The sequence below is a fragment of the Penicillium oxalicum genome, chromosome VII, assembly GCF_001723175.1.
Source record: "Penicillium oxalicum strain HP7-1 chromosome VII, whole genome shotgun sequence".
Classification (NCBI taxonomy): Eukaryota; Fungi; Ascomycota; class Eurotiomycetes; order Eurotiales; family Aspergillaceae; genus Penicillium; species Penicillium oxalicum.
The window spans coordinates 980,410-997,401 of record NC_064656.1 but is presented as its reverse complement, the minus strand read 5'-3'; the positions used below and the strand labels follow the sequence as shown (position 1 = coordinate 997,401).

At 52.0% G+C, this 16,992-nt stretch overlaps 3 protein-coding genes across 3 annotated transcripts; 2 read left to right on the top strand and 1 right to left on the bottom strand.

Moving 5' to 3' along the window:
- Nucleotides 1-138: 138 nt before the first annotated feature.
- POX_g08880 (uncharacterized protein) lies at nt 139-2,307 on the top strand (the record flags this gene model as incomplete). Its single annotated transcript, XM_050117647.1, has 3 exons — nt 139-297; nt 370-479; nt 555-2,307. 3 exons carry the CDS (start codon nt 139-141, stop codon nt 2,305-2,307), a joined length of 2,022 nt encoding a protein of 673 aa, XP_049965791.1.
- Nucleotides 2,308-3,338: 1,031 nt separating this feature from the next.
- On the bottom strand, nt 3,339-7,263 carry POX_g08879 (uncharacterized protein; the record flags this gene model as incomplete). The annotated part of the gene is made up of 3 exons (XM_050117646.1): nt 3,339-5,829; nt 6,129-6,395; nt 7,202-7,263. 3 exons carry the CDS (start codon nt 7,261-7,263, stop codon nt 3,339-3,341), a joined length of 2,820 nt encoding a protein of 939 aa, XP_049965790.1.
- A 6,048-nt stretch (nt 7,264-13,311) lies between these two features.
- POX_g08878 (uncharacterized protein) lies at nt 13,312-15,795 on the top strand (the record flags this gene model as incomplete). Its single annotated transcript, XM_050117645.1, has 2 exons — nt 13,312-13,430; nt 14,055-15,795. The coding sequence occupies 2 exons, from the start codon at nt 13,312-13,314 to the stop codon at nt 15,793-15,795; spliced, it is 1,860 nt and encodes a 619-aa protein (XP_049965789.1).
- Between the last annotated feature and the right edge of the window lie 1,197 nt (nt 15,796-16,992).

Here is a 16,992-nt window from a genome sequence, read left to right as displayed (position 1 = left end):
GGGGCGGCTGTTGTTGCTGCCCGTGTTTTCGGTGATGCGTTCTCCTTCTGGAGTGACGCTTGTTGTATATGTTTAGCTTTCAAGTAACGGCAAAGGTTTCTTCCTCCATGGACACGTTTTCCGACTCACTCGATCAGCATGAACGATCCTGGTCTCGACGATGCGATTGCAGATGAAGCCCGTGCTCTCGATCATAACTCCTCGTCTGTCGAAAAAGATGATACTCGCGAGATAGATGCCAGTTATCCACATGCGGCACGATGGTGGCTTGCCAGTACAGCGTATCCATTAATCGCGGTATGTTCCTTACCCTTTGTCGTCGCGTGGGCAAAAGAAAGGGGGAAAAATCAATCACTCACACCTCCTAAGGGCACATTTGGACCCATGGCCAGTGCCTTTAGCATTTGCTCACTATCGCAACCATGGCGCATGGAAATTTTGTCCGGTGGCGGGCAGCGCGATGTCGCTGATCCATCCTGGTAAGCCAACGAGGCAAGGTCGACAATACTCTATCGCCGGTGTTAACATGCTCACCACTCCGTGACATTGTCCAGGGAACTCGCCATCAATGCCGTCTCGCTGTGTTTCGCCCTCGTGGCGAACCTGGCCCTCTCCTTGAATATGGCCAGACGAATCCGGTTCAGGATCGCCCAGCCGATCATCATCGTTGGGTGGTATATCTCGTCGTTGCTGCTGCTTGGAGATCTAATCGCCTTGGGTGTCTTGATGTATCAACCAGAGAATGCGGGATACACCTACACGCAAACATATTTCTATGGGACTTTTGCGGCGGGGCTCTATTTCGTGATTGCATCCTTGATGTCGGTCACGGCGTGGGGCGCTCACAAGGGTCACTACAGCCGAGAGTACAAGCTGACAACAAGTCAGCGCACACTGATGCTGCAAACGATTATATTTTTCATCTACCTTCTTGGTGGCTCGGCGGTGTTTTCCCGGATAGAAGGCTGGAGATTCATGGACTCGATGTACTGGGCTGATTTCACCTTGCTCACAATTGGCATTGGCAACTTTGCTCCGGCAACTCATCTAGGGCGTGGACTACTCTTCCCTTACGCGGTTGGCGGTATCGTCATCCTTGGTCTCATCATCTCATCTATCCGGACTCTCATGTTAGAGCATGGACGGAAGAAGATTGCCGACCTCATCACCGCGCACACCCGAAAAGTTCTGTTAAAACAAGCTTATTCCGAAGATACGCAATCTCGACTGGTGCCCAATTTGCACGTTGGACCAAACGATGTGACTGAGCTGAGCGATCGTGAGCGACGGAAGCGCGAGTTCATCACTATGCGGCGCGTTCGCCAAGTTGCGACTGTTCAGCACAAATGGGTGTCTTTGGTCACGTCACTGATAGTTTGGATGGCGCTGTGGCTGCTCGGTGCAGTGGTCTTTTGGCGATCGGAGATTCACCGTCAATGGTCCTACTTTGAAGCGCTATACTTTGCATACACAACCCTACTGACCATTGGTTACGGAGACATCTATCCAACCAGTAGTCTGGGCAAGGCGTTTTTTGTCTTCTGGTCACTCCTGGCCGTGCCGGCTATCACGATCCTCATCTCCAATATCGGCGACACTCTGATTCGCATCGTCAAGGACATCACATTGTTCATTGGTGAAATCACCATTCTACCCGGCGATCGACCTTTTTACGAGCGAGTCAAAGATCTGTTGAGTATCTCCTGGACCGAAAAGTGGTTACAAGAGACGACAGGCGAAGAAGAGCCCGACTCTCAAGGATCCCTTGGCGAATCCGACCAGGACAGCGAGCAAGGCAGCGTAGAAGCCGAAGCCGAAGAACGTAAAAGGGAAGAATCTGCCCGACGTCGCGGCGATATCGTCGCCGAGAATATGCACCACTACCACTACCTGCTTTTTCGTGAAATCCGAAAACTGATCGACCTTGCCACCACGAACCTTTCCAAGGAATTCGACTACCTGGAGTGGGAGTACTACCTTGCCCTCATATCAGGACAGCACAAACCCCCCGTTGAGTCATCAGATATGGGAGAAGCCAAGGATGGCGCGAAACGATTGAAGAAGATCAAAAATTGGAGCTGGCTCGATAAGAAAAGTCCCTTGATCGGAAGCAAGAGTGAAGTCGTATGGCTACTGGATGCATTGACGGAAGCCCTGGAACGGGAATTGAAAACTGCAAGTCGGACCTGTCAATCTGCACAGGACAGTTGTGATGTGACGGATGGTGTCTCAGAGAATGGGATGGCCGAAGTCGACGATCAAAGTTTCAGGTCGAGAGATGAGGATGAGGAGAGTGACAGGAAGTAGTGACTCGCGGGCAGGCTCCTCAGACTTCAGACGCTGGATATCTGTCAGCAGGGCTCATCACATCTGGATCTATATGAAAAACCAATATTAAGCCCTTACCTCACGTCATTTGCAAGTCTTTTCATGTCTGGGCTAGACAAAAGACTTCCATTTTGATCAAACTCTATGCGTATCTAGTTGGATAAAGTTCGAGTTAAGGCCGCTGGTATCCAGGATAGAAAATAAATCGGCGTCCAGATTCAGATGGCAAAAGGAATCATCGAATCAGCCCGGTGAGCCCATCTGGCCGCACGCAGAATAGCAAGGCACGCGAAGGGCGAAGCAATCCTACAAGGGCCAAAGACCACCAGAAAGGGAGAGAAAATTGAGAAAGAATAAAACTATTGAGATGGTTTCAATGCTTTATTAAAGATTATCACCACCACGCAAAGAGTAAAACCAGATATCAGCAGAGAACGAGCCATAAGATAACCGAGTCAAAGAGAATCACGCGGGAAAATCAAAGGAAACGAAAGCTTAAAGCTCCCAGTCTCCAGGTCCAACATCAACTGAGGTAATCATGAGGGGAATACGTGGGGGTTAACGTGGTGAAGTCAACCCATGGATGAAGGAGGAATGATAAACAAGGTGCAGCAAGATGGGAGATTCGCTCGTACATTTGACAGAATCATGGCAATGTTGGAAAAGTTGGAAAGATCAAGAAAAAAGAAAAAGGAGCGGGTTAAAACAAAATGGGAGAGGAGAGGAAGGAAGAAATAGGAAAGAGGCAGACGAAAACATGGATAAATTTTCAAAGCAGCGTTGCGTAGCAAGCTTGGGTATGTCCGCCCACTGACACCTTTCAAGCATGGTTGCAAAGTACGCAATGACTGAAAAAAAAAGGACGAGGCCAGATTTGCGAGGAACCAGGTGGGAGGCGGGAAGAAGTCGTCTTGCTCGGTCGTTTCAGGAGCGTAATTTTTTTTTTGTTTCTTCGAGTTTCACCTAGCTACCCTCTGTTCCAGTTGACATACGCCTGGAACGGCCGTCGATCACTGCATACTGCGGCTGGCTTGACTGGCACGGCTTGGGCTTGTTCGGCTCGGTTCATCTTCTTCCAATACGTCGCTTAAACGGGTCGGGTGACGATGGCGCGGCGTGACCGATTCCCACCCCGTACCCACGCCCCATCCCGTGCCGCTGTAATCGGCTGAAGTCGGGGGGTATGGGGCATGCACCGGCGCTGAGCTACCTGAAGTCGTGTAAGAGCCACTCGTGTAATGGGGATCTTCGGCAACGCTGTGGTCATACTCCTCGCTTTCCTCTGAGCGGGGGGCGGTGGGATATTGATGGTACTGCTGCGAGTTGGCGCGTTGATAGTCGGCGTATTCTTCTTCTGCGTCGCTGCTACCAATGTAGGAATGGGTATCGGGCTCAGTGGCCGGTGTGACATACGGCGTGGTCGCAGGCTCCTGGGGATACAGTTGGTTGCTGGGCGGATATTGCGCCTTGGAGACTGGAGGGTCGGTCTTTCTCGGCTCCACAAAGGGGTCAGATCCAGTTGGAGACACAGGTGTGTTCTCGTCGTAATAGGTACGACCCATGTTCGGATCGGTCGGTTTTCCTCGGTTGTCCGTGGTCACGGACGTCGCCGTGGGACCGCCAGTGTAGGGACCATCCCGGGTTGGGGGTCGCGATGGATGGCGGCTGGGTACACCTTGCACCATGGGAACGACCTGGACACCACCGACCAGAGTGGGTTCGCCGTTACGAAGAGAGTTGGTTCGATCCCGTTCCTCTTGCTCGCGGCGGCCCAGTTCCTCCCACGCGCGTCGCGCTTCTTCTTTGGAAATCTGAAGCTCACGTCGCATCTCGCGCAGTAGCTCTTCAGCCTTGAGCTTGTCTGACTCCGCCACCTGAGCGGCGGCCAGGGCGTCGATACGGCTCTGGCGTTCCGCTTGAAGTTGACGCTCTAATTCGCCCTGTACCTCTTTGGACCGTTCTTGTTCGGCGCGTGTATCGAAGAACCAGCGCTGGAACTTACGCTCCGAGGAGGCCCGAAGTCGCTGCAGCTCCACGACAGCGTGGAACAGATTCGCACCCGCGGCCGATAGGTCTGTGATCTGCCGGGCAAGCTGTTGGCTGAGCGGGTCTCGCTCCAATTCCTCATTCTGCTGCTCGAGCTTTCGAATCCAGTAGCTCGTCAGACCTTCCCAATGAGAGGAAAGGGTTTCCCATCTTTCAAACGCGTGCGGAAATCCTGCACGTCGTGGTTGTTGAAGTGTCTGCGATGCACCTTCTAGGGCGCTGGCTCCTGGAGCGGGCACTGACTTGGAGAAACCTGTTGCGCCGGGTAGCTGTCCGGGAGCCGCAGCGGCACTCTGCGAGCGACCATGCTGTGGAGCTGGACCCTGACGTGGTGGGTTCGATGGCATCTCCGGTTCACGCGCAGACGGGGCAAGAGGAGCAATAGAAGCTGAATGGTCTTGTTGAGGCGCCATCGGTCCGGCGCTGGTTGATGGTCGATAGCCTGGCGCAGTGCCTGGTGCAGACATTGGCACATTTTCTGGAGCTGGCTGAGTTTGCGAGCCTCTCTGGGACGGTCGAGGCTGGCCGCGACGTTGAGGGGCTGAATCCATGGGCGCCGGTGCTGGTGCAGCGTATGGTTCGGCGGAGGCAAGTTTCGATTGTTGTTGTTGCTGCAGTTGCTCCTGCTCCAGTTGCCGTCGCTCAATCTCTTCTTGCTCTCTTTCACGGGCTTCTTGTTCTGCTTTTCGGCGAGCTTCACGATCCCGACGTTGTCTCATGATATCCGTCGGGGTACGCATACCACTCGGCGGCTGGGTCGAAGAGGCTTGAGGAGGACCAGCAGCCACCGGAGGCACGCGGGGCCCACCGTTTGCGATGCGGGCATTGTTCACAGGCGCAGCGGCGCCAGCAACACCTACCATATTGGGCATCGAAGCATTCACTTCCTCCCAGTCTGTTGAGAAGGCGAATGGGCGACGGATACCCTCTTCAAGAGCGAACAGGATGGCCGAGGCGGTTCGAGAAGAGACGCCCGTGGTGCGGCGAGGCCAGTAGGAGGATGTCAGGAGCTGGTACGGGTCGTCGATGGTTGAGCCCTGTTCGTCCGTTTGAGCTTCGGAAAGAGCTGGCGGAATTGGTGGAAAAGCAGGAGTGGGTTCAGGAACAATCGCAACGGGGACTACTTGCGCAGGAGACCTGATGTCGTGAGAGACGGTCCGCCGGTGTGGTAAACGACGAACGTCAGGTGAGCGGCGGGTCCTGCGTAACGATCGATGTGAATCTGACGCCGAGGGTGGCCGACGGTCAATTGGACGTGAATGATTGGGGTGAACGGCAGAGAGGTGTGGACGCTGTTGCGCCGAGGTCGTAAACGTGGTAAGGTCGTGACGGTCGTGAACTTCGTGAAATGCTCGGTCGGTGTGGTGAGACACTTCCAAGGTGGGCGAGGGAGGTTTGGAAAGTTGGAGGTGGTAATTGTGAGAGGCTTTCAGTGCGCCAGGAAGAAACAACTCTCTTCAATTGTCCGTGATCTCTTTCAATGGCCGTTTGGAGGCTCTTCCGATTACGATGACGAAAGCCGGCCGATGAGGCAGTCCGCGACGGTCACGACGCAGTCTCAATGTCCGCCCCAAATGGAAAACCTGGAGAGTGACACTGCTCGATGAACTTGGCAGATGGAGTGCTTCTTTACCTCCCTGACAAGAATTGCTCATAGGCAGATACCTGGGAGAGAGGAATCGGGTCGGCGTGCGGCCGTGGGGGCTGGGGTTAATTGAGATGGCTGGGAGTTCACCGGATGAGCTGCAGCACACCCAGACGTGCTTGCGCGGACCCTCTCGCACACCCACAGCAGAGCGGCGAGACCGCCAGGCCAGTTGGCAATGATCGCTGGAGGGACTTGGATCAACAGAGAAATGAGGGTGGAAGTGCTTTTGAGAAGAGAATCGGTGTCAAGAATGAAGAATTCGGAGATAAGATTCCGCAGTGATCGCAGGACGAATACTCGGGCTTCTCGGTCTCTTCCAAGAATTTTGTTCCCGGCGGATTGCAATTCCCAGCAGACGGCGCACAGCACAGACCTATGATTACGAGAATTGGGCTTCAACACCTGCTGGAATACTTCTTTTGGGTCAATAGTCAATTGGCTCAGTAAGGGCCTGCTTCCGATCGCCTACGGGCGTGAGGATAAAGAAGCACCAACTCCAATAAAAGTATGCACCCCCAGTACACCCTGTTGCACGGCGGATGGCCAGGAAATTGATCGATAGGGACTGCAGAGCTCCGGGAGCAGATGCAGTGCAAGCTACTCAGTAGTCGGAACCGGTAGATGAATCCTCATGGAGCATGGAGAAGCTGTAAGGGAAGCATTCTCTACAGTGACAAATTTTGGTGCTCCAAAGGTTCGGTCGCTCGATCCACAGACGAAGAACCGAAAGACTGGCGAACTGGGTCGGTCGCGGTGACTAAGAAAGGCACTCGATGAAAACGTGCTTGGAACCGGCACAGGAACAGGGGAGGAAGCAAAGTCCTCTCGAGTGTTGATTTCTTAGGAATTGGTCCATGATCCCACTCCACCTTCTACCAAAGGGTGCAGAGGGCGGACTCGCTTGGTTGTGCCACGGTTGGGCGACAATCCGGCTTGGGAGCGATCTCCCTCCGGTGGCTCTGGCAGGTTCAACTGTTCTAGCCTTCCATGAGAGACGTGGCCATGATAGAATAATTGGTGTGTTCACTGCTCCAGAATACTCGGCCATGACCTAGACTCATGCTGGTCGAGTCGAGAGTCCGACATTGAGCCAGGTCGTGACTGATGCCCAGGCTGATGTCTCCGTTACTTTGATCCCATCCCCTCCGGCTATCATCCAGAGAGTAACATGGGACATACCGACAGAGTGTGACTAGTATGGACTCCATACACAGAGCGTGGTATGCCACTGTGTAACGCATCTTGAAACCCTCGTGGCTGAGTCTCCCCCTCAGGAAACCAGCCCACCGATGCGCTGGCAGTCGGGCGCTAACTACGTAGTCAACTAGCCTCCGCGAAAGAGACTAATGGACGGGGTTCTGACGTAGACGTGGAGCTGGAACACCAGTCCTCGGCAAGTGACACTGTGCAATATCCTCATCGTGATGACTGGGTACTGGCCTGGTCAAGTGCCCCGTGCAGTGTTTTTTTTCGATTGTTCGGGACACACTGCTTCCACAGTCCAGAGCACTTCATCTGGGAACCCCTGAATCCCAACATCCAAGTGATGATCGGACCTGTTGTGGTTCCGTTGGAATTGAATCGTGGGAACGAGTCGACGGACCGCTGGAACGAAGTGTTCGGCTCTTCCCCACCTGACCAGAGTCTCGGCCCCACTGCCGAGGAACATCAATTTTTGACCATTTGATCTCGTGTTGATGCTCGATTGCTTCGGCCCATTCAGATGACAAGAATAGCCATCACCTTCCCGAGGGGCAACTCGCTGGAAGCTACTTGTGTGTCAGTGTGACAAAAATGAAAAAAAAAGGTGAAGGTCCCAGCTATCAGGCCGGACATGGGTCTCAAGAGGTGCAGCCGCGGTGTGATCGAGACATAATGCCCGTCAATGTATATCTAAGCGCTTGAAGTATTCACATTAACTTGACCAGCGTTGGATCTGCACGTAAGGGCCGTCAAAATGCTCAACCAAAAAATACTTGCCAAGAGAAGTCTGAGTTTCTGCTCTAGATGACGTACTTCTTTAATAGAAAATTCTTCTGTATGACGGATCAAGTATTGACATGAACACGATGACTGAATAGCAAACCCACATCGACCTGAAGCCCGGATAGTAATCAAAACAAAGTCGAGGGACACCCGAGCTTACAGCCTGGTATGTTCAATTGAAAATGTTGATGAAGTACATGCGGTTGGAATCAGCTCTTGCATGATGATAACTAAGAGCACACTGTTCTTATGCTAAGGATTTCGACATCTAGGGACCAAGCCCTAGATATATCTTCTCGAGTCTGCGCGGATTGAACTCATCTATCCTAGAGATTCACGCATGTACGGTTAATGTCTATGCCCTACGTAAACAAACCACCTGTAGGTCTGTCCAGATGCATGATCCTAAGATCTAACTCACTCGATGAATACATACAGTATATTATGCCGAAGGTTGTACTACCTCACGACTCTCGATACTACCCATACCGTAGATACATGGCTTTAGATATCACTCTTGAGTTTTCAACCGATGGTCTCGCGTCAGCCATGCGATTCTCACCCGGGACTCGTCGGGGCAAGAAGCTACTAGATACTCTGGAACAAGGGCCTTTTCTCCTTGACATTCATGGTCAAGCGATAGACACGACTTGAAGTAAAAAGCTCTCATCGACACCTAGACGTAAGTCAGATTGGAGACTGGTCACAAATAAGTGCTATGAATCAAATGAATCATCTTGAAATTACATCCTGACCGACACTTCGTCACCATTCATGAATCATTGATCCTCTTTTATGACCCGGCGCACAGGGAAATGGCTTCCAATTCATCTCTGCCCAGACTTTCATCATTAGAAATACAAAACACCCCGATCTCCCTAAGCGCAAAAGCTCAAAAATGATAGAAATGCCCACAAATAATGCGAATCATGATGCACACTACCGAAATCTCCTCCTAGTGCGCAGCCATGACACCAAGATCCATAATCACTCATAGAGGGACTTTCCGATCCAGTCTCAAGTCCGGACCTTCTTCAGTTGCGCAAGGAAGCATCAAAGCACCAAAAAGTACAGCTTCGCCCTCAGAAGAAAGTCCGATTGCCCAGCGTACTCGGAGGATAAGAATGAATTCCACTAGATCCAACCACAGACATTGGCACCTTGTCTCCCAGTCCCAAGCACCCGGAAATTACAGATGAACATACTATATAAACATACTTCCCAAACAAGTAATACACCTTACTTCCAAATGAAGCCATCCATATTTACTATTTTAAAACAAAGCAACCCCCCCCTTTACCTCAAAGTGGAAATCCAAACCAGTCCAAAATCATCATCTCCCCTCCGGCCCCTCCGCAACGCAGCGCGGATGCAACAAACAACCTCCGGTACTGATACTTTCCTCTCGTCCCACCCCCTTTTCCCCTTTTAAATCCACTTTGCAAATCCATTCAATTGCACCACGAGCGATCTGAATATAGCCCTCACTCGGGAGGGGATGTCAGGGGGAGGGAGTCGATGGCCGAGGATCCGAAAACAAAAAGCTAATAAGTAATCAAACCCACCAAATAGACAAGAGCGCCTTGCGCCGTGTTTTTAAAGATTGACAAGGTCGGTTTCACGTATGCCTTGCAGGCAGGGGTGGGGAGACCCATCTAGATACTGCAGGGCATCGTGAGGTCGGGACCGGAAGGCGCATCCGTCGGAGCTTGAATGGGCTCCTTTTTTTGCTGGTGTTTCAGATGTCTTGGGAATCGTGGAGATGTTTAATTTGCTTTACAAGGTTGGGATGGGAGAGGAGTTTTTGGTTCATGTCAACTGTGGGGTATTCTTTTTTCTTTTTTCGTTTATTTTCCTACGGGAGGGAGCTTTAGGTTTTGATTCATGTTAATGTGCCGGAACGGAACATTTTATGGATATTAATTATAGTACTGGATTCGGAGAGGATATCGTGGAGGGCCGTTGAGACATGGGTTTAATTCATTTGGTGGATGAGAGATGAATGGTTCAATTGCGCTGCCAGTGGGCTATACTGAGGCGATGGGTGTCTAGAGCTTGGAGAGTGTGATGCTATCAAGGTTCCAACATTGATGTGTATTGAAGTCATGATGTACAATCTATACCCGGCAAGATGTGCCTTGGGTATTCAATATACTGCACCCCGAATCAAGGTGCTTAGATAGTGACAATCGAGTCACGCATGAAAGGGTACAAAATGCCACTGGCCAGAGCTTTAACGAGCATCATATCAATATCCGCAGCATTAGTTGTACATCACCCGAGATACTAGTCTTGGAATTGGTCGGCAAACACCCACTCACCCTCGAGCTGTACCTCGCAGGATCAATATGCACCGCACAGAACACAGAAGGGACTTGTTTGCGGTGAACGGTTGCAACATTTAAATGCTCTTTAGTGGGTGAATTTGGAATCATCTTGTATGACTTGAGTCGCAGCGTGGATCTCGACTAGATAGGTGGGCAGGTCTAATCAAATCTCCAGAGCACACGATCGACCTCCTGCTTCTGGTTCGGGTTTCATCGATATATATCCTCGGCATCCAAGGAATGTGAGCGGAGAAGACTAGAAAGCGAGGGCGATGCAGAGACGGGCGTTGGCCCGGGAGACCACCACGCTGGTCACACGAAAATCCACAGTGTGGCGATCAGGAGAAATGAATCATCCGATGGCCGATGGACGGATATAATCGAAAAGCCCCGAAACTCGAAGGCGGGATATTTGCTCTGCAATGGGGGGGGACTGTTCGTGCTGCGGTCGAGTCTAGATCTAGGGCGACAGAGCCCGCGGACGCACCGCGGTCTGTCGAAAGTCGTCCCGCGGCAGCGGTACTGTACAACCGGACGTCATGTCATGCACGTCAGAGTTTGAGATTGGAATGTGAAGAGCTGCGGAAGATCATGGAACCAAAGGATTGAGTCTTGTCGGGTATAGCTCCGGAAGATCTGGGGGCAGTCGGCTATGGGGGGGAGGGGGGGGGATAGGAGGGACTGTTACTGGGGTCGGTGATGACTGAAGGAGCGTCGCGAGGAATTTGGTCACTTTCGAAAGTAACCGACCGGTCGGCTGGATCGATGTGTGATTGATTCGGGGGCTTTGATTTCCAGTGCAGGTGATCGCTGAGAGCTATGCGATCAGTTATTTACGCCACATAGTCCGATCGAGGGAGGGCACTCGTGATGCTCGTGCCCAATCTTCATCGCTCAGATCGCCTGAACAGAATCCTCAATCGAGTTTCAGAATGAGCAAGTGAAGGGGGGGGGAAGATAAAAAAGTGTCTCGGAGAAGCAGAGTGATATCATCTACACGACAAACTGAAGACTATTCATACAAACCAAATTCATCACCCGCGCGTTGAGCCAACGATGCTTTTGGACAGCTCCCAAGGGCTCAAAAATGCAAAACTTGACATCCAACCGGCCACTGTCAATTGGTCCCCTGGAGCGCGGACATGTACCATCAAGCCATCAGGGCCAATAGGAATGAGCTTCGTCGCGTGAGCTACGCGCGAGCCGCGAAATGTGAGTTGTCGACTGTCCAAGCTCGACAGGTTCCGCGGGGAGAACCTGTGTTTGCCTTACGAGAGAGAGAGATAGAACGCAAATCGAATAGACGACTCTGAATGGCTCCGTTCTCCGGGTCCACCGATCTGAATCTAAATCGTCCAGTCTTCAGGCAAACGCAAGCCACGCAACATGTAGATGGTAGAGTTTACGGCCTCCTGCACGGACCGGGTCAAGGTGAGCTTACGGTCGGTCGTGAAGAGAGGACATCACAGGACGGGAAAGATGAAAAAATATGCAGAGGCTGATAGAACGACTATGCGCAGTGAAGATGCGTCCGTTCCCGAAGTCTTCTGTGCCCTCTGATGTGCAATATGCAGAACGACTCATTTGATACCTCCCATATGACTGACGCGCCATACTGACCACAGCCGGACCAAATTCAGAGCCATCAGTCGATGCCTTTTTGTTCTGATCAAATTACATAGACGATAGCATCGCAAGGCTGAGTTAGTCTTGAATAAACTTGGCAGATGGCATTTTTGGTGACGAGGGTAGGATTGACGGTCAGCCCAGCCATTTGAAGGATGGCACCTCGTTCCCAGTTCAATCCCGGGTGACGGTTTCCCCAAACAGCCTGGCTTATTCGAGTCCCACGCCGTTGCGCGGTTGCCAGGAATGAAGATTGCGATGGAATGCCCTGAACGGCGCGCTCATCGACCACTCCACGCGGGGGAGAACTGGGGAAGAGTGTTGGTCTGCCGGTCGGAGTACATTGTCCAGGACAAGAGCCACGAAGATGGGGCAACATTTGCTCCAGTCGGCTGCGTCGAGATACACGGCGGCGACTCTGATACTCGGCACCCTGGAGACTCCATTGCGAGGCATCAACTCGAGTCCATCCTCTGGAGCACCCAATGTCAATGGGACTGCTGCCATCGGGAGTCTGGACAAAGACTCGGTCGATCGGTGGGGCGTCGATGCGCAGGGCTCTTGTGGCTGCAGCGGAAGAGTGTTCCCGGGACTGGGTCGGCCGGTGGGGACCAGACTGATATCTCACATTCTCTCATCGCCCCCAGCCTTCGTCTGCATGGGATCTTTGGTGTTTGTGATCTTCTGCTGTCGGCCGTGGCATCCCGTCTCGAGGGGTTTGGGCGTGACTTGCAGCAGACGGGGACTGGCCACTTGGAATCTGATTCCAATTCCCCCATCCTCGGGACCTGTATGCATCAGAGGCTTCTAGTAAAGAGGATACAACTGTCCAAAAGTACAGTGATCCTCCATCCCAAAAAAGGAGATTGAATGTCCGCGATGAGGTGTCGATGGAAGTACGTGGGGGGGAGGAGAGTTCAGGGGGAGTGTGTTTGTGTGGATGAGGAGGGAGTTTGGAAGAGACAAAGAATCAGTGTCAGACTCATGTGGATGACGGCGAGGATCAACGATGACGGGGAAATACGAGAGATGAACAAAGCCACCCAACTGAGATCTTAGTCAACCCGAGTCAAGTGAGGCCATGCTTATCTCTCACGACGACTCTTGATATTTCTCTACACAAACGAAGACGAATATCTTGTATGAGATCCCCTAGGAGAGTCCTCCACTGAGACGTTCCATACGATAAATGGTAGCAATATACCCTACATGGCTATCAATGGTCTCTAAATTTGGACAGTCTCAGTCCTCTCAGTCCTCTTTCGCAATGCCGGAAAAAGTTGATATGACAAACCTAGATCGAGCACAAAAGTCCTTCGCCTCCCATCTCCCGGTCCGTCCGAGTCCCTGATGGACTCAAGACTACGGGACTCGGTCATCTTCAGTCGGTCCCTCGCCCTTGCTGGGCCACACCAAACGACCGGACCTTACGGCGCTGCGCATCCCTACCCAGTCCAAGGGGACGTCATGTAAGGTCGGATCGATCATGATGTGTCTGTGCTGGCTCGGGAGAGAGGGTGCTTTTGTACTTGACCTGCATGGGCCTGCATCGGATTCTCTTGGACCACTAGGATCGCCCGTATGCATTCGCATGGTAAAAGGCGAGGGTGAGGCCGAAGCAAAGAAAAAAAAAATCGAAAAAAAGGACGTTGGACCAATGGAGAAATCCTAAAAAGAAGAAACAGAAAACGGAAAAAAGCAAACAATAACAAAAACAAAAGACGACTGGACGCACTGGCCAAATATGACCTAAAGGAGAAAAGGGAGAAAAGAAAATGACGATAATTCCTCATTTGACCAGAATTCACGTCCGAGTCAGGATAGATTCTGGCCCAAAAGAAAAAAAAGAAAATCCCAAATCGAAAAATACTCCAAAAAAAAGAAAAAAAACAAAAGAAAGGCATTAAGCCACCGTGCAGCCTCTGTCTTCTGCCAAGCCCAATCGGGAGAGTAGATCTATAAACCTATCCCCTTCACCCTGGATCTGTTTCAATCCATTCCTCCTCCTCTCCTCCAATATCCCATTTATTCGGATCACCAATCCTGTTCGTCGTCCTCTCCATCTTGGGAATCTCCAACACTGGGCTCTGAAGGTCTTGCCCTCACATCTCTTTCCCGGCGACCGAGCTGTTGACAGGCACGCGGTACCCTGTGCGAGCAGCAGAGCCCATGGATTGCGGAGATCATTACAGTCCAGGCGAATTGGACGCGTCCTTCTGTGCAGATTGGAATCGGTCTGAAACTACCATCTGTCTGCCCTCTCCATCACCATTGACACGAGGATCAACGTATTTGCCCAAAGCCGGCCCGCGCGTGTTGGACGAGGCTCTCGGAGACCCGTTTTATCTGGAGCAGTCTCTCGCCGCCACCCCATCGTGGAACAGCTTCACTCCCTCGGCTTGCCATGAGAGCTTGAATGACCAGGAGGCTCAGTATTGTTTATCACTCCACGATTCAGACCTGTTTCACACTCGCAAGACGTCCGCTGCCATCGATCGTCCGGACCGCTCCACCATTGCGCAGCTTGAGTTGGAGAACAACCGGCGCTTCCATCGCTATACTTCATCGACCGAAGATACCCCTCGGGTGCTACACAGCAGTCAGGAATCATTCAGTTCGGTCTACAGTGATACCAGCACTCCTGATTTGACTCCTAGTAGTTCATTCTCTTCCACCTACACCTCTGCACCGTGCCCCGACGCCGTTCTCAAGGCAACGGAGAAGCTATACCATCACGCACACCGTGCGCAGCCTGCGCCCTCTCGTGTCTTCTACCTGCCCGCATCAACACCTCCTCAACAACTGCCTTTCATTCCTCCTGTTCCATCCATCCCCAGAAATTACACACGACCGACGACTCCCGTGGCCATGAAATACGAATCCTCTAGTATGTCCTCCTCATCGCGCCGTCGCAAGGCCCCGCCCACGCTGCCTAGCTTGGCTCGTCGCCCCAGCTCTCATGGTTCGCGAAAGAAGCAAGCCAGCCCCGGCATGCGTACTCCATTGGATCCCTCCATGATCTCCCCTCCCTCCCTGATCAATCCGATCACCATGGAGCCTCATGCGACCCATTTCGAACAGGCGCTCTTCATTCCTGCCAACGACTGCCCAAGCCCCATCCCCAGTCCTTCGGCCAGTTCTCCTCCCATCTCTCGTCAGTGGACTGCGACCTCCGCAGAGAGGCCGTCAACGTCGACCACAATCGACGCCTTCTGTGAGCACTCGGTCTGGGAATCGGACTCAGACAATGAGTCGATTGGTCACAAGTCTTTATCTCGCAAGCCTATCGATACCTTGCGTAAGGTGCGAAGTCGTGCGAAGCTCCGTGCCGCCAAGTCTCAGCCCCGGTTGAACCAGCACTCCAGCTTGGAGTACGAAGCACCGGAGAGGTTTCCTTGTGTTGGGGACGACGTTTTTGGACCCTCCATGCCTGAGCCTTGCCGTGGCGTCAGTCTCGACCGACCCAGCGCCAGCCGTGACGGGCTTCGTCCTCACCATCCTCTTCAGACTCTACGGCTGGTGGCACCATCTTCTACATCGCTGCTCCACTCTCGTTCTCGAAACAACAGCCATGGCCATCTTCGTGAGTCTGATGTGGATCGATCGACTGCTGCCGCCGTGCACGCCCAGTCCCGACGGCGTCAACACTCTGACTCGTCCGGTTGTATTCATGAAGAATCTGACAAATTGACGTCGATGTGTTACGAGCAGCACGCACCATTGCCCTTTGAAGAGCCCAATGACCCGCGGCCCTTCTTCAAGCGAATGATGGATTCTATACGGTCTCTCAGTTGCCAAAAATCTTTCTCAAAATCAACAACCCCTCGTCCCTAATATGATACCCAATTGGCCAGGCTTAAGTGCGCTGTTCACTCAGCCTGTTCCCGGAGACCAGTTTTTTCGCCCTCTTGCTCTCGTGTTGCTACATCTTCAAACCCATATACGCGCTATATCCTTTGAATTCTTTGCATTCGTCGGATGATTTCCTGCTTATCCATTACGACAAAGACGCAATACGCCACCACTCACTCACGCTATGATGCGCAACGATTCGACTTGAAGATAGCCTTCCTCTGCGTCATGTTCTACCCCCTCACCAACGCGCCTATGACGATCGCGGTTTCTCTCGATTCCATTTCAGATGACCCATGCCTTCTTGACATTCAAGACTCATATCTGTGCATTTGCACCTTCTCGGCTTTTGTGCTCCCAACCTTGCTTTTGGTGTATCATTGGCCCACCTCTTGGGTCAGCGAAGACCCCCTTCGCCCATGTGTCCGATGTTGACATGAATATCTCATCTTTATGATTTGACCTTGTTCTCTTCAAAATGAACGACCTTGAAATCATCAATTGCTCCGATACTGACGCCTCAGCGGCGTTCATGACTTCCCTTTCTGTCAAACTGCCTGTCAACCTACTGCCGTCTGGTTGTACTCTTTCCTTTGTTTGAATATTAAATTAATGCCGCGAAAATGGCCAACCTCGATAAAACTCTGCGCTCGCGCCCTGTCTCTTCTCTCCTTTCCTCTCGCGTTTCTTATCTTCCCCATCTCGCATCCACCGACCCTCCTTTGGGCCCAACTCAAAAGTGTCCCTGTTCCTATCCCTTCGCATCTTCCTCCTATGTACTCCATCAATAGACCATCTACATCTACCAGGCCCATCCAATCAGACAAAATTGCCAAAAACCTTAATAACTCCATGCCTCTCCACTTTGCAGATGTAAACAAACACTCTCCCCCCTTGATCTGGAATGTCATCTATCCTGCTCTAACGTCTGTCCCATTTCCCGTTCCATTCCGGCTTATCACAACTCCTTTCGGAAAGCATTCGACAATACCACCTCAGTGTCGAGCTTAGACCTTTAGACTCGCCCCATATTGCAACCTGAAACATGCCCGAGAAGCTTTCGCAAAACACCCAGCCCATCTCCTCTTCCCTCATAAGATCCCCCACTAGCAGTGGGTAAATTTCTGGATCATTGTTTATTCTCAGAATTGGTTGCGGAGCTACCTCGCCAAGAAAGAC